General features: G+C 41.0%; 1 protein-coding gene across 2 annotated transcripts in view; it reads right to left on the reverse strand.

Annotated features, from left to right (window-relative positions):
- The window catches only part of LOC109891646 (copine-9), a 129,764-nt gene that overhangs the window by 67,032 nt on the left and 36,692 nt on the right, over positions 1-26,040 (reverse strand). For both annotated transcript variants that reach the window (XM_031825656.1, XM_031825657.1), the window contains 4 exons: positions 23,777-23,880; positions 5,843-5,882; positions 5,536-5,538; positions 1,131-1,207 (listed from right to left, as the gene is read on the reverse strand). In XM_031825656.1, the coding sequence (XP_031681516.1) occupies positions 1,131-1,207; positions 5,536-5,538; positions 5,843-5,882; positions 23,777-23,880 (224 nt within the window). The remainder of the gene's footprint in view (positions 1-1,130; positions 1,208-5,535; positions 5,539-5,842; positions 5,883-23,776; positions 23,881-26,040) is intronic.

Genomic DNA, 26,040 nt, shown 5'->3' on the forward strand with positions numbered 1-26,040 from the left:
AAAGCAGCGACCTCTCGGTTACTGGCCCAACGCTCTTAAACCGCTAGGCTACCTGCCTATTTACTATTTCCCACTAAACATGGAGACATACAGCACTGTAATCCAAGAGCAGCGAAGCCTTATTGACAAGTATCCTACATTGGGAAATTCCCCACCAGGCTCACATGAAGATAAATGACATGGCCAAGATAGACGAGCCAAATGGGACAGACAGTGATAGGATAGGAATATGATTTATCTAGGTCTGATAATGAACTACATGGTTCACAACACTGTTAGGAGAGTTTCCCTTCTCTCAGAGTGTGTGCTTTATGGCATTGTTGTGTTGTCTGTTACTCACACCAACCAAGAGAAACAGAGGAGAGGAAGAGAGGAAGAGAGAGAGCGAAAGTGAGAGCAGGAGAGAGAGCACGAGTGAGAGAGAGAGAGAGAGAAAGAGAGAGCGAAAGTGAGAGCGGGAGAGAGAGCACGAGTGAGAGAGAGAAAGAGAGAAAGAGAGCGAAAGTGAGAGCGGGAGAGAGCACGCGAGAGAGAGAGAAGGACAAAGTTCTCAGTGTGTTGGTTATCAACTTTAATTGAAAAGGGCCCAATTCCATGCTGAGTCATCCACAGGGCCAGTGTCGTGTCACTGACCTGGGTTCAAACACCATTGTAAATCATTTGAAATACCCCCGCTATGCCTGTTGCAAGGAACCAATAAAAAAGTGCCACAGTGCAAACCCATCCCAACTGACACTCCCGACAGTCTTAAGAAAGCGCTCAAAGCATTTGAAAGATTTAAATTAGTATTTGAACCCAGGTCTGGTTGTTCGGCTTTCACAAGGGATGCCTAACTATGTCTATAGCATGTGTTACTGCCTCACGCTCTCGTAGAATACAATCCTTCTCAGTCAAAGTTTGACGCTAGATTAATCTCTAGTTACATGCCTGCCGTACAGTGGGAGCCTCTGGGCTTAGACACACCAATAATTGTATTCTTGTTTTTCCCAATCTAAGAGGCAATGAGAACATTGTGAGATTGTGGAGGCCTGTCAAATGCAGAGACTTACAGTGACAGATCTTGTTGTGATGCATGCTTGCACACAGCAGATACACAGTAGATACTTGATAAAAGTCATTGGTAGACTTACGACAGAGTTCTCTCCAGCCGACTGCCTGTGGACCCAATGATCTCCCCCAGAGTGCAGAACATCTGTCCCAGGAAGTCCTGTAACGGGAGAACAACTAGCTCATATTACCCATGAAGGACCAGTTTTTAAACACCTAGCTCATATTACCCATGGAGTACCAGATTTAAAACGTAGCTCATATTACCCATGGAGTACCAGATTTAAAACGTAGCTCATATTATCCACGGAGTACCAGATTTAAAACGTAGCTCATATTACCCATGGAGTACCAGATTTCAAACGTAGCTCATATTACCCATGGAGTACCAGTTTTAACTCCTAGCTCCTATTACCCATGGAGTACCAGATTTAACTCCTAGCTCATATTATCCATGGAGTACCAGATTTAACTCCTAGCTCATATTACCCATGGAGTACCAGATTTAACTCCTAGCTCATATTATCCATGGAGTACCAGATTTAACTCCTAGCTCATATTACCCATGGAGTACCAGATTTAACTCCTAGCTCATATTACCCATGGAGTACCAGATTTAACTCCTAGCTCATATTATCCATGGAGTACCAGATTTAACTCCTAGCTCATATTATCCATGGAGTACCAGATTTAACTCCTAGCTCATATTATCCATGGAGTACCAGATTTACACAACATGGGGAAACATTTTCCTCTGGCAAAGACACCTGCGCTGAGAGCTAATGCACTGTAAATGTAGTTATAATCTACATCGCAGCTTATCTTTTAACTTTTCTTTAGGAACTTTAATTTAACCTGAGATAAAGTTAAGGCACGATATTCACACGCCAAAAGTAATGCAATCGCCATGTGCAGTATATGTGATCTCTAGTCCTATTGTTACATTATTACAGATATATAGTGCCTTCAGAAAGTATTCACACCCCTTGACTTTTTCCTCATTTTGTTGTGTTACAGGCTGAATTTACAATTGATACATTTTGGTCACTGGCCTACACGCAATACCTAGCGGTTAAGAGCGTTGGGCCAGTAGCCAAAAGGTTGCAGGTTTGAATTCCCGAGCTGACTAGGTGAACAATCTGCCGATGTGCCTTTGAGCAAGGCACTTAACCCTAATAGTAAATATAATGTATTGCTATAATTTTAGAAAAAATAATCTGAAAGGTCGTGAGTCAATAAGTATTCAACCCCTTTGTTATGGCAAGCCTAAATAAATTTAGGAGTAAAAATGTGCTTAACAAGTTCACATAATAAGTTGCATGGACTCACTCTGTGTGCAATAATAGTGTTAAACATGATTTTTGAATGACTACCTCATCTCGGTACCCCACACATACAATTATCTGTAAGGTCCCTCAGTTGAGCAGAGAATTTCAAACACAGATTCAACCAAAGACCAGGGAGGTTTTCCAATGCCTCGCAAAGGGGGGCACCAATTCGTAGATGGGTAAAAAATCATTTAAAAAATACATTGAATATCCCTTTAAGCATGGTGAAGTTATTAATTACACTTTGGGTCACTACAAAGACACAGACCTCCTTAACTCCAGTTGCTGGAGAGGAAGGAAACCACTCCGGTATTTCACCATGAGGCCAATGGTGACTTTAAAACAGTTACAGAATTTAATTTCTGTGATAGAAAACTGAGGATGGATCAACAACATTGCAGTTACTCCATAATACTAGGCTAATTAACAGAGTGAAAATATGAAAATCCAACGCAACACATCACAGAGTAGCACTCATCATATTTTCAAGCATGGTGGTGGCTTCATCATGTTATGGGTATGCTGGTCATCGGCATGGACTAGCGAGTTTTTTATGGAATGGAATAGATGGAATAAATGGAATAGAGGTAAGCACAGGCAAAATCCAGCAGGAAAACCTAGTTCAGTCTGCTTTCCAATAGACACTGGGAGACAAATTCACCTTTCAGCAGGACAAAAACACAAGTACAAATATACACTGGAGTTGCTTACCAAGACGACATTGAACGTTCCTGAATGGCATAGTTACACTTTTGACTTAAATCGGCATAAAAATCTATGGCAAGACTAGAAAACGGCTGTCTAACAATGATCAACAACTAACTTGACAGAGCTTGAAGAATTCTTTAATTCTTTAATAATGTGAAAATATTGTACAATACAGGTGTGCAAAGCTCTTAGAGACGTACCCAGAAGAAAATCACAGCTTTAAACTGCTGCTAAAGGTGATTCTAACATGTATTGACTCAGGGAATTGAATACATATCTAATCAAATATTTTTTTTTGACAAATGTTAGCATTTTCTTACACTTTGACATTAGAGTATTTTGTGTGGATCATTGACATAAAATGACATTTCAATCCCACTTTGACATTAGAGTATTTTGTGTGGATCATTGACATAAAATGACATTTCAATCCCACTTTGACATTAGAGTATTTTGTGTGGATCATTGACATAAAATGACATTTCAATCCCACTTTGACATTAGAGTATTTTGTGTGGATCATTGACATAAAATGACATTTCAATCCCACTTTGACATTAGAGTATTTTGTGTGGATCATTGACATAAAATGACATTTCAATCCCACTTTGACATTAGAGTATTTTGTGTGGATCATTGACATAAAATGACATTTCAATCCCACTTTGACATTAGAGTATTTTGTGTGGATCATTGACATAAAATGACATTTCAATCCCACTTTGACATTAGAGTATTTTGTGTGGATCATTGACATGAAATTACATTTCAATCCCACTTTGTAACACAACAAAATCTGGAGAATATAAAGGGGTGTGAATACTTTCTGAAGGCACTGTAATTCCAATGCAAGAACCCAAATGACGCCCCCGGGTATAGCTACATATCGTTATGTTACATCAAAGAAAAATATCCATTATGTTCTGATTTTCGTGGTAGCCTATTTGTTCCCCTGGTTGTGAATCGAACTGTATGTATTGGAAAGTGTATTTTGCCATATCACAACTGTCACGCCCTGACCTTAGAGAGCCTTTTTATGTCTCTATTTGGTTTGGTCAGGGTGTTATTTGGGTGGGCATTCTATGTTCTGTTTTCTATGTTTTTGTATTTCAATGTTTTGGCCAGGTATGGTTCTCAATCAGGGACAGCTGTCTATCATTGTCTCTGATTGGGAATCATACTTGGGCAGTATGATTTGTGGGAAGTTGTCTTGGTTAGGGGCACTATAGCCCTTGTAAGCTTCACGGCCGTTTTGTTATTTCTTGTTTTGTTGGCGACATTTTACAAATAAAAGAAAATGTACGCTCACTACGCTGCACCTTGGTCTTATTCCGACGATGCCCGTTTCAACAACATGTTGCTGAACTCAAGAGCAGCATGATTTTCCATGAATGAAGCGGGCCTATAGGCCTATTCATATGGCAAGACAGCATGGCTGCATCTCACTGTAGTAGGCTGTAGGCTTTTGGATCTTCATTCACCTTATGTTTATTGCATTTGTTTACTGTTAATGTAACTAGCCTAAGTATAGATTGTGTCATGACTTTATTCAACTTTAGATTTTGTTTACTTTGTATCGCTGTTTTGTTCTGTTTGCATTCAATAGTTCACATTCGCAGTTGTGTCGGTATTCTTAGCCAAAATGCTACTCACTGTTTTTGTTTGCATGCATGAATAACTAGGCTACTTACTTTCAGCATTAAGTTAGCATTATTTTGGTGAGACAGCTGTGTGTACGTCAGCATTCACACAGGCTGTTTGTAATAGGTGAATTGCCCTATCTACTATATATTTACCAAACGGCTAGCAAAGAACATTACAAATCATGTTAAACACTATTAGCACACAGAGTCCATGCAACTTATTGTGACTTGTTAAGCACATTTCTACTCCTGACCTTATTTAGGTTTGTCATAACGAAGGGGTTAAATACTTAAATAATCTAAATGTAATCAATTTTAAATTCAAGCTGTAACACAACAAAATGTGGAATACTTTGAAGGCTCTGCATATTGAATTCTGCTTATATCACGCTATCCCAAAATAAACATAAACACTTCCAATTCAAGAAGTGACAGGTTGGCAAAATAATATCTGCTGTGCTCTACCAGCTCCACGGACAGCACTCTACAACCTAAAGCAAGATCTCTGCTGTGCTCTACCAGCTCCACGGACAGCACTCTACAACCTAAAGCAAGATCTCTGCTGTGCTCTACCAGCTCCACGGACAGCACTCTACAACCTAAAGCAAGATCTCTGCTGTGCTCTACCAGCTCCACGGACAGCACTCTACAACCTAAAGCAAGATCTTCATAAAAACCAACCAGCTAGATTGTTTCTTACCTTTTCAGAAGATCCACATTTATGTGTCCTTAAAAGGCTATAACTAATTACAAAAACGCTATTCCTTGTGATTCGTCAAACCGTGTTTATAGTAATGTTGTTGACTAACCTTCTACTCATCCACAATGGTTTGCAATAGAGAGAGAAAAACAGATCTGTTAGTTGGAAATCTGCAGAGACAAAAAAAAAAACAGCATTCTATTTTTGTATAAAAATAATTCAAATTCATTATTCCGACATTCCCCCCTTGAAGAAGAATATCACTTAGTAATCAAATCAAAGACGAACCAAATGTACCAGCTTTAATAGGGAAGTATTTTCCCTTGACAGTTCATTAAGTAAACATAACTAAGTGACATGAAAATATGCATGATATTCAGCTTATATTAATAGCATGATATCACCAGTGTACTCACATGTTTTGAAATGTTTGAACTTCTGGTGTCCACATTGTACCTGTCAGAAAAAGGAACAATACATCAGCACCTGGTGATGGGTTGAATCTACAAAAAACAATCCAAGTTACTTTAAAAAGGGGCAAGCTGCAGTTTCTACAGCAATGTTTTGACTTAAATGAATAATATGTAGGCTTTTATTCTTGAAGAATATAACTTAGAAATGCCTCATGAGCTTAGTTCAACTGTTGTACCCCATCAGAACACAAAATAATAAAATAAGGTTGTTTTACTCTAATGTTTGTAATAAAAGTAGATGTATACAAACACTCTATTGCCTCAAAACAATTATTTTGATATCATGGATGGTCAGTCCATGCATCCATATCTCTGTCTATGAATTTGAGAGTGATTGTCATGTTCGCTGGAATAATTATCGAACCAAGCTGCAGCGCGATATGGTTTCCACATCTAATTTATTAGAAATGCACAAAACAACAAAGAAAGAACGAAACAAACAACGAACCGTAACTAAGAGGTGTAACATACACTAACTCAAAACAATATCCCATAAAACACAGGTGGAAATGCTACTTAATAAATATGATCCCCAATTAGAGACAAAGATAGCCAGCTGCCTCTAATTGGGAATCATACCAAACACCAACATAGAAAAACTCAACTAGAACCCCACATAGTAAATAATAACTAGAAGAAAAAAAATGTCACACCCTGACCTACTCTACCATAGAAAATATAAGGGCTCTCCATGGTCAGGACGTGACAGTGATTGCATTTCTCCAGACCCATTTTTACCAAAATAGTTGTGGGGAAAATGCTTTGTTATTGTTCCAACTGCTGATTGCCCCTTTAAAGCTCTTGCCTATCTGAACAAGTGTTGTTTCTGTGGTTTAAAAAAAAGATCCTATTCTGGATTTCTATTTCGTACATTTGATATTGAACTCTGCATTGTTGAGGAAGAGCTTGTATGTCAGCATTTAGCTGGATGGATCACACCTTTTGTATTCTGTGCATGTGACAAATAACATTCGATTTGAGATCTTTTGATATGTTCCTTAGGGATGCCAGGATACGGTGTCTATATTAGCACGGTGATAAACTACCCTGAAACAAAGACTACATTCACTGTTTCTCTGAATCCGTCTGTTCTCTCTCTGTTCTCTCCCTTCTTTCAAAGTCACAAGGATTTGGCATCACTGTCACTCATCCTTCAACACGAGTTACTTTCAGTCGCATCAGGAATTATGGTTTGTCTAAGTGACACTGACACCAACTCCTTGTGACTCTGAGACTGTCCTTATATGGACACCATAATAGTAGCCTAAATTGTTTTTCATTTAATTTAAATGAAAAACAAACAGCATTCTATTTTTGTATAAAATAATTCAAATTCATTATTCCGACATTCCCCCCTTGAAGAAGAATATCACTTAGTAATCAAATCAAAGACGAACCAAATGTACCAGCTTTAATAGGGAAGTATTTTCCCTTGACAGTTCATTAAGTAAACATTAAGTAAACACCCTTGCTTTTCATGAACTAACCCTCACACACGTCTTTTCTTACTAACATTGACTTTGCTGATAGCTACTTTAATGGGAAACAATATATTGACTTTGACCGTGTGGTTGTCTCACCTATTGTAGCTATCTAAAAATGAATGAACTAACTGTAAGTCATTTTAGATAAGAGTGTCTGCAAATGACATAAATCGAAATGTAAAAATTTAACACAAATGGCATTCACCTGGTTTTTAATAGAAAACAACGTGCTATCAGTTGTTAGGTTGACACTAAAATGATCTTCACGCCAATAGCTACTTGTTACAGTACATCTGGAATTAACCCAACACTATTTATCAAGCATTGATAAAGTAATAACTAGTTACCATATATAATATGTACCTTTATACCTTTGTGCCCCTCTCCCCACAGGTGTGATTACTACCTCTGAGGGTTCAGAGCTTGAGGTAGTTACCTCTGCAGGCTAAAGTTAAATCTAGACTTGGTTTCCTCTATAGGAATCGCTCCTCTTTCACCCCAGCTACCAAACTAACCCTGATTCAGATGACCATCTTACCCATGCTAGATTATGGAGACGCAATTAATAGATCGGCAGGTTAGGGTGCTCTCGAGCGGCTAGATGTTCTTTACCATTCGGCCATCAGATTTGCCACCAATGCTCCCTATAGGACACATCACTGCACTCTATACTCCTCTGTAAACTGGTCATCTCTCTATACCCGTCACACTGGTTAATGCTTATTTACAAAACCCTCTTAGGCCTCACTCCCCCCTATCGGAGATATCTACTGCAGCCCTCATCCTCCACATACACCCGTTCTGCCAGTCACATTCTGTTAAAGGTCCCCAAAGCACACACATCCCTGGGTGGCTCGTCTTTTCAGTTCACTGCAGCTAGCAACTGCAACGAGCTGCAACAAACACTCAAACTAGACAGTTTTATCGCAATCTCTTCATTCAAAGACTCAATCATGGACACTCTTACTGACAGTTGTGGCTGCTTTGCGTGATGTATTATCGTCTCTACCTTCTTGCCCTTTGTGCTGTTGTCTGTGCCCAATAATGTTTGTACCATGTTTTGTGCCGCTACCATGTTGTGCTGCTACCATGTTGTGAGGCTACCAGGTTGTGCTGCTGCCATATTGTGTTGCTACCATGTTGTGCTGCTGCCATATCGTGACGCTACCATGTTGTGCTGCTGCCATATTGTGTTGCTACCATGTTGTGCTGATACCATGTTGTCGTCATGTTGTGTTGCTACCATGCTGTGATTTCATGTGTTGCTGCCATGCTGTGTTGTCGTCTTAGGCCTCTTTTTATGTAGTGTTGTGGTGTCTCTCTTGTCGCGTTGTGTGTTTTGTCCTATTTTTGTATTTTATTTTGTATTTTTAATCCCAGCCCTCGTTCCCATAGGAGGCCTTTTGTATTTTTGGTACGCTGTCATTGTAAATAAGAATTTGTTCTTAACTGACCTGCCTAGTTAAATAAAGGTTAAATAAAAGGTCAAATCAAAATAAATCCAAAATTAAATAAAGTAAACACCTGGTAAAATCATGACTGTAAGTTAAACCATAAACATACATGAATGTACTTCCTCATATAGTACAGGCAGCCTAAACTTAACTGTAATCAAATCCTGACTTTACAGCTGTGCATGAAGATGAAACAATAGATTACCCACACAGGACAGGTAAACATCATGTTTAATAAATAAATAAGCATTGTGTATGTAGATACGAAGGAAGAGTCAAGAATGACAAAGACAAATGGATGTGGATCCGAATGGAAATGAATTCCAAAATAGGATCGACTGTATGAATTGAAGACCCTATCACCCCCTCCCACCCAGCAGGGGGGAAAACGTGGCACTTCTACCTCGTCATCCTCACGGTGCTCTCTTAAGTGCCAACATAACGAGTTCCTATAAAAAGCTTGTGTGACAAAGGAAATCCACTTGCTGCTAAACTGATTTACACAAATTACTGCACATTACACAAGAATATAATGCATTTTTCTTCTCCGTCTGGAATCTCTCTCTCCCTTTGCACCCACTCGTTTCTGTCAGTGTTTTTGAAGTCAAACAGTGGAGGACGATGCACTGCCTCGTGCTAAAGAGAAACAGCAACCTTGCCATCATCTGGGTCCTTTGAATAGATTATGAAGGAGATTTTCAATAGGACCGAGGGGTCAAATGCTTGACTTGACCGTAATTAACAAGATCCTCCAGGACTCCACGGTAGAGTCAAAAGGAAATACTATAGACATTTTAAAGATAGTTAAGTTGGATAGTTGACAGGCATTTGGATAGCTGACTTTATTGAAGATGTACACAGTGTTGGTAAGTAGCCCGTTACCTGCCCATTCCAAGACATACATCAGTATTGAATTTGTTTCCCAGGAGAAATATAGTGGCAAGAAAAAGTATGTGGACCCTTTTTAAATTACCTGGATTTCTGCATAAATTTTAATCTGATCTTTGTCTAAGTCACAATAATAGATAAATACAGTGTGTTTAAACTAATAACACATAAATTATTGTATTTTTCTTGTCTATATTGAATACATCATTTAAACATTCACAGTGTAGGTTGGGAAAAGTATGTGAACCCCTAGGCTAATGACTTCACAAAAAGCTCATTGGAGTCAATGAGGTTAAGAATAATCCTAGAGTGTCAGCTAAATACTTACAGAACTCTCTGGAAGATGCTAACATCTCTGTTGACCAGTCTACAATACGTAAAACACTAAACAAGAATGGTCCTCATGGGAGGACACCATGGAAGAAGCCACTGCTGTCCAAAAAAAAACATTGCTGCATGTCTAAAGTTCGCAAAAGAGCACCTTGGTCCACAGCGCTACTGGCAAAATATTCTGTGGACAGATGAAACTAAAGTTGAGTTGTTTGGAAGGAACACACAACACTATGTGTGGAGAAAAAAAGGCACAGGACACCAACATCAAAACCTCAACCCAACTGTAAAATATGGTGGAGGGATCCTGGGTCTCCCTAACCTGCCGCCACTCCCCCAGTGCTCTCTCCCTCTTCCTCTGTGTGTGTGTGTGTGTGTGTGTGTGTGTGTGTGTGTGTGTGTGTGTGTGTGTGTGTGTGTGTGTGTGTGTGTGTGTGTGTGTGTGTGTGTGTGTGTGTGATTGTGTGGGCGGAGACAGGTGTGCTGGAGGCAGAGCAGATCCCCACCAGCTGCAACCTGTTCCATAATCAAGACCTCGACAAATACTCAGCCCTGCCACTTCCATGCTGCCAGATCGTAACCTCTGCTCAGTCAGTCTGCGTTTTTTAGCCGATTGTTCCTGCTTAGATCCTGTTTTCATGTTATGCCTGTTTTCCTTTGCCTGATGCTGTTTTCCTCTGTTACGGTTCTGCCAGCTCTAACACTGGTCCCGTCTCCAGTCCCACGTCTTGTCATCCTGCTACTCTGTCCTGGACCCCCCACTCCACTGCATCCTTGGATTCCCCTCTGGTCCTGCTTCCCCAGTCCCAACCCCTCCCGCTCCAGTCTCAGCCTCCACACCTAGCTTCCTGCAACCCGCCCGAGCTTCCCCTGGCCTGCTCCCCATCTTCCCCCTGTGTTTCAATAAATACCTTGGTTACCTCATCCCAGTCTCCTCGTCTGAGTCTACTCTTGGGTTCACCTGTTCCGTGCCATGTGACTCTGCTTTGCTGCCACAGGGCCTGGACAGCTTGCTGTCATCGACGGAAAATTGAATTCATCAAAACATTTTGCAGGAGAATGTAAGGCTATCTGTCCGCCAATTGAAGCTCAACAGAAGTTAGGTGATGCAATAGGACAACAACCCAAAAGACAGAAGTAAGTCAACAACAGAATGCCTTGAACAGAATAAAATACACCTTCTGGAGTCGTCTAGTCAGTCCTGACCTCAACACGATTGAGATGCTGTGGCATGACCTCAAGAGTGGTGCACACCAGACATCCCAAGAATATTTTGGAACTGAAATAGTTTTGTAAAGAGGAATGGTCCAAAATTCCTTCTGACCGTTGTGCAGGCCTGATCTGCAACTACAGAAAACATTTGGTTGAGGTTATTGCTGCCAAAGGAGGGTCAATCTGTTATGAAATCCAAGGGTTCACATACTTTTCCAACCTGCACTATGAATGTTTACACGGTGTGTTAAATAGATATGAAAAATTATAATTGTTTGTGTGTTATTAGTTTATTAAGCAGACGGTCTATTGTTGTGATGAAGATCAGATCAAATGTTGACCAATTACCTGCAGAAATCCAGGTAATTCTAAAGGGTTCACATACTTTTTCTTCCCACTGTAGCTGCTGTGTAGAACCTGAGTGACTGACAAGGCCCTTGGATGGGATTCAGGTACAGAGAGCCAATTGTAGTGCTAGTACGGTATTGCGAAGCCATACGGACCCGCTAGATCCAGGGAGGATATCAGAACTTCGCTACACATGCAATAACATCTGCTAAACATGTGTATGTGACAAATAACATTTGATTGTGATTTGATATAGGTAGTGTAAGAAAGATTGAGCTGTCAAAATGAGTCTGTCAAAACGTCATTGTCAAATGCAAACTAAGAAAGATGTATTAAGGCTACTATGAATGCCTTCACTCTTTAAATAATATCAGGGTTATTCTGCTGTCCCTGTAGGAGAAACCTTTTGGTTCTAGGTAGTTTTAAGAGTCTGGCTTGGCCCTACGAGAATGTAAGATATCTTCTAAAAGTAATTTATCACACTTTATAAACCTTCCGTTTATAACATCTTCAAAGATAAATGTTCAAGTTCTTCTTACATAATGTTTGTATTTTGAATACAAAATATCACAAAGGTATTTGAAACTATTCTATTCTCCAACTCTCAACTTTTCTTCTCTTTTCTTTCAACTTATCCTCTGTTATTATTTCCCCTCTCCTTTACAGCTCTGTGATGGACAGGTGTGGGTTCTGCATGGCCAGGAGAGAGGCCGCAGTACTAGGGCACCATGACAGAACTGACAACGGTGTGACAGACAGACAACCTAGCTCATTGCTCCAGCATCTGGAAAACTCTGATTTGGAAATCTAGGACAAAACTAAGAAATGCAATAAACACTTAGGAAAGAGCTTTAAAAAAGCTGCTCAGTTGTTCAAGCTTCACATGCAGACCAGTTCATTTGTAAATGAGGATCGAACATAGGCACAGGCCCTCATTTCTACCAATTCATCACAAATGGTGTCATTTCAGAAGAAGCTGTGCCTTCGGTTCTTTCATTAACAGCCTCTCTTAATTTTGGCTTAAATCTGCTTCCATATGCTGTCACCGTGTTTCAGAGCAGCAGAGGAAAATAAGAGTTTTTAGTGATAAAACTGAAAACTAGGGGCCAATGTGTATTGTGATGAAAAGTAGAGAGGCTCACCTGAAGACTGAGAAAGCTATAACAACCACATTATCAGAATCTAGCGAATTGGCAGAGAGCAGAACTCCCCGCTCTCAAACACTAAGCCTCCAAAAGTATCTCTAAACTACAGAACCTTTCTTACTTCTATTAGCCTACCTACTCTCCCTCTACAACGAGTCTTCCATCTCAGTTTTTCCTCGATCCCTCACTTTCAATCGGAATTCCCCCTCACTCACTCAGTACAAATCCCATCTCTGGCGGTGTAAAATTGAGTGCTGAGCCAGGCCTGGGTGGTATCAAATGAAATTACAGCACAGTAGGATAAGCCTGGAAGCTCTGAGCGAAATTAGATTTAGCAGTGCGAGGAGTGATAAACCCGCCCCAAATATTGGATAGCCTCATTTACATGGCAGGCGACAGAGGACCTCAGGGCAGCTCTTTGTAATCGAGACAAAGGACCGGCATTAAACACATTGTGATATCCTGGAAGGTGGGGCGTGAATTAACACAAATTACCACGTTGATACAAATCAAATCCGAATGAGAAGGAAACATTATTGTAGAATTTCCAAAAACCTTAATTACAGTCAAGGATCAATGCACAGGTTTACCTGGGCTGATAGGGAATCCATACATAATTGATAGCGGCCAGGGGCCCGTGGTATTGTTTGTTCCGTGCCTGCTTAATTACATTACAGGTAGCCTAGCCTAGTGGTTAGGGAGGCGAGCCGGAGGATTACCAGTTCCCGGGTCTGATGGGAAAAATCTGGGGGGAAGTGACCTGGCAACCAGAGATGCTATTGCCTGCCGTTGTGGCACTTGAGCAAGGCACTTAACCACCCACAACAACGGCTCCATGGACGCCCAGTGTGGCAGGCCCTCCTCTCCAACCTGTATATGTATGTGTCTTTCAGAGGGGTTGGGATAAAGTGGAAGTCACATTTCGGTTTGGCCTTTATAAACCACTGTATCTACTATAACAGCACAAAAACTACAGGTTCAAAAACAAACTATAACACCCTTCCAAGGACAGTGTTACTTCCAACTCTCTCTCAGCAAGGTGTAAAAAATCACACCATCACTCTGACTTGACCTTCTTAAAAACTCCAGCAGAACCCAAGTTCTTTATTCTTCCATCCTTTGCTGCTTGCTCATCAGACAGTCATGTTAGCCTATTCCTTATTATCTAAATGGAAGAAAATGATGTCAACTCCCCTTCACGTTTGACAATTCATTAGATCTAGGAGAAATTAATGACGTGCATTTACTTCTTCGTGCTCACGACTTGACGAGTAATCAAGTTCTCTTTTTAAAAGAACTCAGCTACTTCTCAGAAGGCAAGCTAATTGACCTGTGAGGATAGGATCCTCATAATTGAGGAAAAGTATGGAAAATAAAGACCATCACTCGATGCCTACCTTTAAATATCTACAGGATACAACTGAGCATCATGCACAGTGTTCTATATCTCTTGTATATCTGCTGAGTCTCTGGAAAGCCTTGTTATGCCACGATACACTAGTCATAACAGAGTGGGAAGCCCTTCTGAAACGTTACCCCACTCTTCTTTATATAATGATTCCATTAGAAACAAGAGAAAAGGATGTTGTCTTCGCCCCATATAGCATGCTCAGATTGAAAGGTAGAACTAAGAGCAGGTATAGATATTAGATAACCCGTTCCATCTAGTTTCCTAGTGTACAGTACAAATGGTACATTTTTGCAGAAGAACATTCCTGCAACGCAGGAAATGTAAAACGTGTATTGTATTTGAGGTTTAAAAATACTTCTGAAGTTTGTAATTTCCACTCAAAATTCCCTAACGAAACATGTAATCAACCCCTACAAAAATGTCCATTAATTATAATCCGCATACTAACTCACATTTCCTGTTTCTGCAGGATTATTTTCCTACTGTAGCAAACTGGCTCAAATTAAGATCCTACATCTGTTTACATGTAACAACTAAGCCCTATCTTCATCCCCATCTCCATCCCCATCTTTAAGCCCTATCTCCATCCCCATCTTTAAGCCCTATCTCCATCCCCATCTTTAAGCACTATCTTCATCCCCATCTCCATCCCCATCTTTAAGCCCTATCTCCATCCTCATCTTTAAGCCCTATCTTCATCCCCATCTCCATCCCCATCTTTAAGCCCTATCTCCATCCTCATCTCCATCCTCATCTTTAAGCCCTATCTTCATCCCCATCTCCATCCTCATCTTTAAGCCCTATCTTCATCCCCATCTCCATCCCCATCTTTAAGCCCTATCTCCATCCTCATCTTTAAGCCCTATCTTCATCCCCATCTTTAAGCCCTCTCCATCCCCATCCCCATCTTTAAGCCCTATCTTCATCCCCATCTCCATCCCCATCTTTAAGCCCTATCTCCATCCCCATCTTTAAGCCCTATCTCCATCCCCATCTTTAAGCCCTATCTCCATCCCCATCTCCATCCTAATCTTTAAGCCCTATTTTCATCCCCATCTCCATCCCCATCTTTAAGCCCTATCTCCATCCTCATCTTTAAGCCCTATCTCCATCCTCATCCCCATCTTTAAGCCCTATCTCCATCCCCATCTTTAAGCCCTATCTCCATCCCCATCCCCATCCCCATCTTTAAGCCCTATCTCCATCCTCATCTTTAAGCCCTATCTTCATCCCCATCTCTATCCCTATCTTTAAGCCCCATCTCTATTGCTATCTTTAAGCCCTATCTCCATCCCCATCTTTAAGTCCTATCTTCATCCCCATCTCTATCCCTATCTTTAAGCCCCATCTCTATTGCTATCTTTAAGCCCTATCTCCATCCCCATCTTTAAGCCCTATCTCCATCCCCATCTTTAAGCCCTATCTTCATCCTCATCTCTATCCCCATTTTAAGCCCCATCTCTATCCCTCTCCCTATCTTTAAACCATATCTCTATCCCCATCTTTAAGCACTCTATCCCTATCTCCAAGCCCTATCCCTATCTCTAAGCCCCATCCCTAACCCTATCTCTGTCTATATCCGTATTTCTAAGACCTTACAGTGCCTCCATGGCACGTCCTACCTTTCCTATCTATTGTGATTCAGGATGCTAAAAATAATCTCTAGAGGGAAGGGGATGGTTAAATTATTCATCCAGCCATAACAGGGGCTCTCCCTTTTATTGGAGCCACCTCTCGGGACCTGAAATCAGGGAGACGACAGCGGCAGCACTCCCATGGGGCCTTGAAGATCCATATCTGGACAATCCTGGAAATGCAATAGGCATCCAATTTATTTCCATATACCTCCTATGACCTCACTTACTTATGTCACAAGGATGACAGGTGTGACTCCAACAAACAAAAAGTGGATATCGATCAACCTTTCGTTACACAGGGCTGAGAATAGCTGTCAATAGCCTGTATAGCCTGTATAGCCTGTATAGGCTGTATAATCTGTATAGCCTGTATAGGCTGTATAATCTGTATAGCCTGTATAGGCTGTATAATCTGTATAGCCTGTATAATCTGTATAACCTGTATATCCTGTGTAGCCTGTGTAGCCTGAATAGCCTGCATAATCTGTATAATCTGTGTAGCCTGTGTAGCCTGTGTCATGATGTTGGCCTGGGAGTATGTTTATGACCGTCATAAATACCTCTTTCTCCCTTTATCCTCTCTCTACCCTACTGATGTTACATTTGAAAACCCCTTGGTTAACATAGAGATTCTGGGAACATCAGAAGGTGAGGGAAAATTAACTATATTCTGGTAATCCGACCAATTGAACATATGCAGTGGTACTTAATGAATATGATGTCAGTTCGGTTGTCATCTGAGACATTCTCATCAATGATAAGATGACATAAACTCTACAGTGGAAAGTCTACACATCAGTTATCGGATTCACATGAAATTGTTGTTCAATTTAAATGTTTGAATATGAAATTATTCATGATGGGATGGGAAATGTGATTTTAGCTTCTAAAATGTGAGATTTGGGTTTTCATAAGGTAGGGCTCTGCTCAATCAGTGGCCCGCCCCTGTGAAGAGACATGGGCTATAAAACTTTTCAAACACGCCCTCCTCTATCCCGTCTATCACACAACGACATTACTACAACGTAGCCAATTGACCACCAGAGACATTCTTCAAAGGACAAAGGACTCAGTTTGGCAACACGGCCTTCCATCTACCACCAACCTACCGAAGCGCAGAGTAAATATTTATTGCATTTTCCTTTTCCAAATGGGCGGTAATTTAGAATGCATAAGATACTGTATTTACGATAGCATGGCTTCGCCCTTTGTTCCTCAGTCTTCCCGCTCTTTCACTCAAATCCAGCCCCTTTTCTTTTGTGTAACAAGCTGTCATATCTGTTCTGCCCGCTAGGGACGTTTTCCTTTATGACGTAATTTGTAATCAAGTTATGAATAATTATGTGTATATGTAATTCTGTGTGATTAGTTAGGTATTTAGTAAATAAATAATTAAACCCAATTTTGTATTGCTGATTCAACTTGTTAGCCAGGGTTCGTGAAGATAACCAAGAATTTACAACTTTCAGATGAGACTGAATTAAGGTGACGATTAATATTGCCTGCTATTGATGTAAAATATTACTAGGTCTTTAAGAGTTTATTCGGAAGATAACAGCTCTATAAATATTATTTTGTGGTGCCCCGACTCTCTAGTTAATTACATTTACATGATTAGCTAAATCAGTATTTTATAGAATAGCATGTCATATTAGCTCAATCATTATTTTATAGAATAGCATGTCATATCACTTAACCCGGCATAGCCAAAGACACGACACCTGTATAATCTGTATAGCATGTATAATCTGTATAGCCTGCATAATCTGTAAAACATGTATATCCTGTGTAGCCTGTATAATCTGTATAGCCTGCATAATCTGTATAACCTGTATATCCTGTGTAGCCTGTATTGCCTGTATAATCTGTATAGCATGTATAATCTGTGTAGCCTGTATAGCCTGTATAATCTGTATAACCTGTATAACCTGTATAGCCTGTATAATCTGTATAGCCTGTATAGCCTGTATAATCTGTATAGCCTGTATAATCTGTATAATCTATATAGCCTGTATAATCTGTATAGCCTGTATAGCCTGTATAATCTGTATAGCCTGTATAATCTGTATAGCTTGTATAATCTGTATAGCCTGCATAATCTGTATAGCCTGTATAATCTGTATAGCCTGTATAATCTGTATAGCCTGTATAATCTGTATAGCCTGTATAATCTGTATAGCCTGTACAACCTGTATAACCTGTATAACCTGTATAATCTGTATAGCCTGTATAATCTGTATAATCTGTATAGCCTGTATAATCTGTATAGCCTGTATAATCTGTATAGCCTGTATAATCTATATAGCCTGTACAACCTGTACAACCTGTATAACCTGTATAATCTGTATAATCTGTATAGCCTGTATAATCTGTATAGCCTGTATAATCTGTATAGCCTGTATAATCTGTATAATCTATATAGCCTGTATAGCCTGTATAATCTGTATAGCCTGTATAACCTGTATAGCCTGTATAATCTGTATAGCCTGTATAACCTGTATAGCCTGTATAATCTGTATAACCTGTATAACCTGTATAGCCTGTATAATCTGTATAGCCTGTATAATCTATATAGCCTGTACAACCTGTATAACCTGTATGACCTGTATAACCTGTAAAGCCTGTTTAATCTGTATAACCTTTTCACAGTCCAGGGTCAGCCATTATTAATCTTGGAGCATTTTGGGTCAAGTGCCTTGCTTAAAGGGCACATTGACAGATTTTTCACCTTGTCGGCTCAGGATTTGAAAGAGCGACCTTTCGGTTACTGGCCAAATGCTCTAACAGCTATCATCATGCTATTCATCATTATGCTATTGATTGAGGAGTACCATAAGGTCACGAACTGCGCCGCGATAATTGCGATTCTCTGCCGTGTCACCGAGCATGCCGAGTCGTTAGTCTCTGAGGTGCCATTTCCACACGTCGATGACATTCCTCTACTGCATTGCCATAAACATCGTAAATGCCGAATTTCCACCTAAGACCCCACACCAGTGTATACACATGGTATATACCGTCCAATGAAATGCTTACTTGCAGGTTCCTTCTGGACAATGCAACAACAATAAGAAATAATACAAAATAATGGCTCAGTAGAATAGAATAAACATTTTTTCATCAGTATAATACAGTATAATACGTTTATGTTAATGTTGGCACCAAGTCAGAGCCAGTCCGGCGAGGCCATGGCCCAGTGAGACACCGTCGCCGGTCCATGGAGTTGGAAACAAGTAAAGTCTGCCATTTGAGTAAAACACAGCCGTAAACCTTAGGTGGAAACTCAGCATAACATTTTCTCTGGTGGTTAACTACCGTAATGAACCGCTTCCCGGTTCACGGGGCAGTGAATGTGCACAGTAGAAGTCATGTGGTGACACATTTTCATAGCTTATGTAAGGCATTAAGCAGGCATTTATGTACTAGCTGTTAATGAGCCATCAATCCACCACATATTAGCAGACCACGTTAGTATACATTAGCTGATTAGGGGGGGAACACTTGTTAATGTGAGTCACAAGAATTTAAGCTTTCTGCCCATATAAGGCATGCCTATGTCCTGGAAAGTTGACTGTTACTTACAATGTCATTCTAGTCACATTAGCGCACGTTAGCAACAACCGTCCCGGTATAGGGACACCGATCCCACAACCCGTCCCGGTATAGGGACACCGATCCCACAACCGTCCCGGTATAGGGACACCGATCCCACAACCGTCCCGGTATAGGGACACCGATCCCACAACCGTCCCGGTATAGGGACACCGATCCCACAACCGTCCCGGTATAGGGACACCGATCCCACAACCGTCCCGGTATAGAGACACCGATCCCACAACCGTCCCGGTATAGGGACACCGATGCCACAACCGTCCCGGTATAGGGACACCGATCCCACAACCGTCCCGGTATAGGGACACCGATCCCACAACCGTCCCGGTATAGGGACACCGATCCCACAACCGTCCCGGTATAGGGACACCGATCCCATAGAGGTTTTAATGTGAAACATCACTCCTGTTCTTAGAGAAGCTACAATAACACTTTCAGTTTGTTATTTTTGAGAATTTCAGCTGACAAAAATTAGATGGCACTTTAAAGTGGGATGTTTTACGTGTAGAAGTTTGTAGATGTATTAAGTGTAGAAGTTTGTAGATGTTTTAAATGTAAAGTTTAAACATGTTTTAAGTGTGTAGAGTGATGATCTTTTAAGTGTGAAGGACAACATCAGAGATGATCCAAGACGCAGTCAACAAAGAAAATGTGACAGCCAACAGAGTGTGTGTGCGCACGATTGTGGACTGTTACTGAATAATTCACTTCTAATGATTCAGCATGGCTGTCCCAGGGGAGGGGGTTAGCCAAAACCTGAGCATGATCGGTGGTAGGGTTTGCGGGGAATAATAATAAAGGTATATTCTTTTAAAAAGTATGTATGTCTATATAGGTATGTGTATATGTATGCATGTGTGTATGGATATATATATATATATATTTACCCCAAAAATATATGGGGGATTGGAAATGATGCAGACAATTACATTGATGGAACCAATATTCTTTCTGCAATATTAAGCTAATCCACCCTTAAATTTTTTTTGCACAAATATTTAAAAAACCTGAGCATGTGCCTGTAAGAAAGAGAGAGTGTGTGTGTGTGTGTGTGTGTGTGTGTGTGTGTGTGTGTGTGTGTGTGTGTGTGTGTGTGTGTGTGTGTGTGTGTGTGTGTGTGTACCCATCTGTGCATGTGCATTTTTTACACAATTCACAGTTTCCCTTGCATATTACTTTCTCACTGTTTCCACCCAGTTAGGTAACAAACCAAATTCTCCCAATTCCAGACCAAAGATTAGCAACACTGCAAACATGAATTTACACAACCCATAGGAGTCATTTGCTAGAGATTATGTCTAACAAATCATGTGGAGAGCCCAAATGGACAGGAAATCCTAAAACTACACTCATAATATAATGTTTGCCATGTATAATAATATATTATTAGAACTGTATATGGTGTAAATAGCCTAGTGATGTGTGTGTGTATGAGTGTGTGTGTTTGCGTCAATCTATTCCTGCACAGCTGGCTATACCGGTAGGGTTTAAATCAGAACAGTGTCATGACTGTCTTGATCAGGTCAGGTTACAGGAGACCACAACCCTACAGATTATCTCTCAACCCCAACAGAGGAGGAGAGATCTAGGGGTCTGAAGACGTGGGGGGTTTTATGGCTGCCCCCACGCCCCTGGTAAATCTCAGGCCACAGACAAATTCCTTTGTCCTGTCATTATAGAGAACCGGCCTCAGAACATTAAACATGAACTAAAGGGACTTTGGAACAATGGTTTTCGTCAGCCGCAATGGTGGTCATGACGATAGATGGACTATGAAAATGTATGACATTTTTGTTCTGATATTAAAGGTTAATAGATGACATTATTACAAAAACATTGTAATGTGAAGGGTTTTCCTAGTATATGTTTGATGTTTATACATTGTACGTTGTATGGAAAATATCCAAATCAAAGAGAATGTTTTGGGGAAGATGAAATGTTCCCCAAAAAATGGGATTTGATAAAAATCTAGCCCTTGCCTCATTAACTTGCCCAGAGGATTGCCCAGAGAATTGCCCTAAAGGCGGCAACGCCTACTTCTGACCCAAGGGTATAAAACCTGTGAGTATAGAATTTACAACAGGACTACGTGACCCTAGCTGCAGCAGGGTCTTCAAAGTCAACAAACCCAGAATGCAACGCATGTTTGAGGACAAAGAAATCCTTTTCTACCGAAGCTACGGATGAGTAGCTGTGTCTAAGCGGGTGAATTCAAGTCGAACCACCTAGCCTCCATCTCCCATCGAATCGTGGTATCTAAAGGGTTTCATTCCTATGCTGTGAGCTCTGAGCTACAGAGCTGTCTGTCCTCAGAAGACCCCTTCCAGAGAAAGGGGTGAGGGAACAGACTCCTAAGCAAAAAAGGACACTGACACCGGGAAGACGGTCAGAGAGGTGCGCCAGAGTAGCGCGTCATCGAACAGCTGAATGCCTACGCAGAGAATCCCCGGAGATCATCACCACGTAATTACATCATTGTATTCTGACCCATAAGAGCGGCAGTTGGAGGCAAGGCTAGTATTAGAATAGCATAGCTGACAAATTCACCCAAATGTATATTTCTCTTGTGTACTTCCTTTTTCCTCTCTCTTTTGAAATTCCCATTGTGGGTAACACGTGCCATAGTGTGTTGGCCCGTTATACTAAGTTCTAATTGTAGCTTTTAGTAAATATTCAATTAAGATTGGTGTGGTACGAATTCATTAGTGGGACCCGGGTCCGTGCAGATTCACAGGCTTTACGACGTTCAGAACGAGACTGTCAGAGGCAACTGGTTTATTAGCGGCTGTTGTAAAATCGATATTCTGATATTCTTTGAGTTAATTTGGGAAATAGAAACTCAATAAAAACTAGTTTTCCCATGGTGCCCCAGGTTAATGAGTTAATAATTGCTTGATTCAGTTAATCACGTAATTAGAAACTTGGAATCATTCGATGAGCAACAGTCATCACATTAACTAATACAAAGTCATGACAACAGGAACACATGGTGTATGACTTGTTGCAATTCAGATTCATGTTCTGTCATTTATTTTTAGCTGTTTTTCTGGGTTGACAGTTTCCAACTCTATTTAAAAGTTTTATCCTGTTCTGTTATGACTGTCTCCAACTAGTATCTGTCAAGATTTTACAAACATCTCTCCAACCCTATTCCTAAAAGCACATATTTTGTCAGCTCCTCATCTTACAACAAAGAGAGTTTTTGCTTAAAATCATGTTTGACTTTCCTCCTCCTTCTTGACAAGATTTTGAATGAAATACAACAACAACCGTGGACAAATGCCTTCCAACTACACTGGTATCCACCTACTGTTACATCTTTGCTTCTGCTTGTTTGACTAATGCTTCCTGTCTGCGTGGCAGATCTGGCTGTGGCGGTCGGTTGGTGTTTTGGTGGTATTATTGATCGTGGTGTGTATGTGTGTAGCCTAATCAATGTGACAGATCTGAGAGGGTGGTTTGGCCCGAGCTACTGCCACCTGCCACATGCTGGGGCCTCTGCTCTTCCTCTCCTCCTCTGGCCCCCTGCTGGGGCTTCTGCTCTTGCTCTCGTCTCCTCCTCTGGCCCCCTGCAGAGGGCATCGATCCCCCCTTCTCTGGGGGAGGAGGGAAGTTGGAACAGTAACATCCCCCCAACAGCCTGTAACTCCCTCTACCCCTGGTTTCGACTGTGAGCTGCCTCCGCAGCGGAAAGGAAACTGGCTGTGGATTTGAGGCAAAGGGGAGTTCTAATGTTGTTGTTGGGCTTGAAAGTGTTTTTGGACTTTATCGGTCAAAGTAGGGTTTTTTTAAGTCAAAAATGTAATTATCCTGCAAAATGTTGTTAATCTAAATGTTTGTGATGCTTATAATAATATAAAATGATGTTTATGGTAATGTAAAATGATGTTCATGATCATGTAAAATGATGTTCATGATCATGTAAAATGATGTTTATGATAATGTAAAATTATGTTCATGATCATGTAAAATGATGTTTATGATAATGTAAAATGATGTTTACGATCATGTAAAATGATGTTTGCGATAAATTATGTAAATGTAATGTTAACAGTGGTAAATATAGGTGAGAGGAACATCCACGTCTTCCTTAGCAATGTAATCATACACCCCAGCACCTACAGATGGAAAATCCAGACTATCCAATTAAAGTGTGTTTTGCTACGGTGTGCCCAACTGAACATGACCCTGGTTTGATTGAATTGAGCCCTTAGTATTAATAAGTCAAGTGATTCTTAAGTGAACCTTGCTAATGAAAACTGTTGAATCATTCTCTGGTGAACAGGAGGACAAAAGAGAAGAAGGGAGGATATTACAACAGACGGGAAGAGAGAGAGAGACATGGTCTCCACTTACACATCAAAGCGAAGATTCTGCTTCTCCTCGAAGAAGAAATCCAGGACAAACTTCCGAACAAAGTCCGGGTTCAGGGTGTTATCGATCACTTCTGTTCGGCCAAACTGCTCCGGAACGGGCAAAGGAGGAAGGAGAAGGAGAAGAAGGAGGGAGGAGAAGAAAGGGGGAGGAGGAGGAAGAAGAAGAAGAAAAGAAGGGAGGGAGGAGAAGAAAGGGGGAGGAGGAGGAAGAAGAAGAAGGAGGGAGGAGAAGAAAGGGGGAGGAGGAGGAAGAAGAAGAAGGAGGGAGGAGAAGAAAGGGGGAGGAGGAGGAAGAAGAAGGAGGGAGGAGAAGAAAGGGGGAGGAGGAGGAAGAAGGAGGAGGGAGGAGAAGAAAGGGGGAGGAGGAGGAAGGAGAAGAAGGAGTGAGAAGGAGAGAGAAAGATAAATTAGTCACTATTACAGGAGATGATATCATCATCGTCACTTGATGGCTTGAAAACTGTTTTGATCTTCAAAATGACTACATAATAGTGCCTGAGGCTGGTCTAGTGGGTAAAGCCACCGCCTGCAGCACATATGCAACACCCTCAGTGGTGTTTCTAATAGGGAGTGAATTCCACTCCCGTTTTAATTGACTGAATAGTTCTAAGCAACCTTTACTCTGTTTTCTTGAGACTGCCGACCTGCTCAAACCATAGTGATCAATCATTGCTTTGTTCCAATGTCCCATCATGCTCTCTGTCAGCGGTGATGCGCTATTGATCCATGTTCTGCCACAACACCTGTCAAACATCCCCGACCAACCTGTCCCCCCAACACCCACAGTCTCAAATGTTCACTGTCAATAACAATCCATTGAATGCACTTATAGAGAGATCTGATGGACTGAAGAGCACCAGATTCTATCAAACATGAATCTTTTGTGTGTGGTTTCAGTCTTGCTTTGCGTGAGCCCATGGTTTCTCCTATAAGCTGTGGTGACAGTGTGATGGAGGAGGGAGATATTATGGACGGTACTTTGGAGATGTCAGTGATCTTCAGGTCGGAATGCCGAAGGTCTAGAAAGAGGCCTAAATTTCCGAGTTGGATGAGTGTTCAAAGCGGATTTTCCCAGTCGGAGCTAATTTTTCTCTGAATTCCCAGTTGTCTTGAACACATTAAAGTCGGAAGTCCAAGATTTTCCAGTTCCGAGTTACCAGTTGTTTTGACCACGGCAGAAGTCATGCTGGATTGACAGCATGGCCATGTATTCAACCATTGTGTTGCATGTGAATGTTTATCTTTTTAAGCTTGGAAAAGAGACCTTTTCAGACAGATGTTTTAAATCCTTAAACCCAGACTTGGACCACACACCCTCTCCCCCAAATAACAGGCAGTAGAAGCAAAATAGTGAATTTGCGATTTCAAAGTTTTTATGTAATGTCCAATGGCCGATGAGCACCGACACGTTTATCTATGGACAGCAGATTTTTACCTTGTCAGCTCAGGGATTCGATCTTGCAACCTTCCGGTAACTAGTTCAACGCTCTAACCACTAGGCTACCTGCTGCCCCATCCTGATCATGTCTGGTGTGGATGGACAAAATCAACATGTGCGCGATGGCACACAAGGACATGTGTGCATGATATAAGAACAAACATTATGAATTTACATAACATGAAAGTAATCATGTTTGTGTATGGTTCAAAGGTCAAAACTCATGTCGGCATTCATTGTTACTGAAAGAGAATGCAGTTCATATCGAGTTGAAACCATATTTAGTGAAGCATGTCCGCCATACCAGCTGTGGTTTTTAAAAAGGCAGTAAATGAGGCTGAATGAACTGTTTCGCTGCTAGACGAGGCTCCGCTGATAGCCAGGTGTAGTGGTGGTAAGAATTCACACATGGTGCTGGTGTCACGTTCTGACCATCGTTCGTATGTGTTTTCCTTGTTTTAGTGTTGGTCAGGACGTGAGCTGGGTGGGCATTCTATGTTGTGTGTCTGGTTTGTCTATTTCTATGTTTGGCCTGATATGGTTCTCAATCAGAGGCAGGTGTTAGTCATTGTCTCTGATTGGGAACCATATTTAGGTAGCCTGTTTTGTGTTGGGTTTTGTGGATGATTGTTCCTGTCTCTGTGTTTTGCACCAGATAGGGCTGTTTTTGGTTTTCCACGTTTATTGTTTTGTAGTGTTCGTATTTATCTTTCTTTATTAAACATGAATCAATATAACCACGCTGCGTTTTGGTCCGCCTCTACTTCACCAAAAGAAAGCCGTTACAGCTGGAAGGAAAGCTCCGC

Source organism: Oncorhynchus kisutch, linkage group LG5, assembly GCF_002021735.2.
Source record: "Oncorhynchus kisutch isolate 150728-3 linkage group LG5, Okis_V2, whole genome shotgun sequence".
NCBI lineage: Eukaryota > Metazoa > Chordata > Actinopteri > Salmoniformes > Salmonidae > Oncorhynchus > Oncorhynchus kisutch.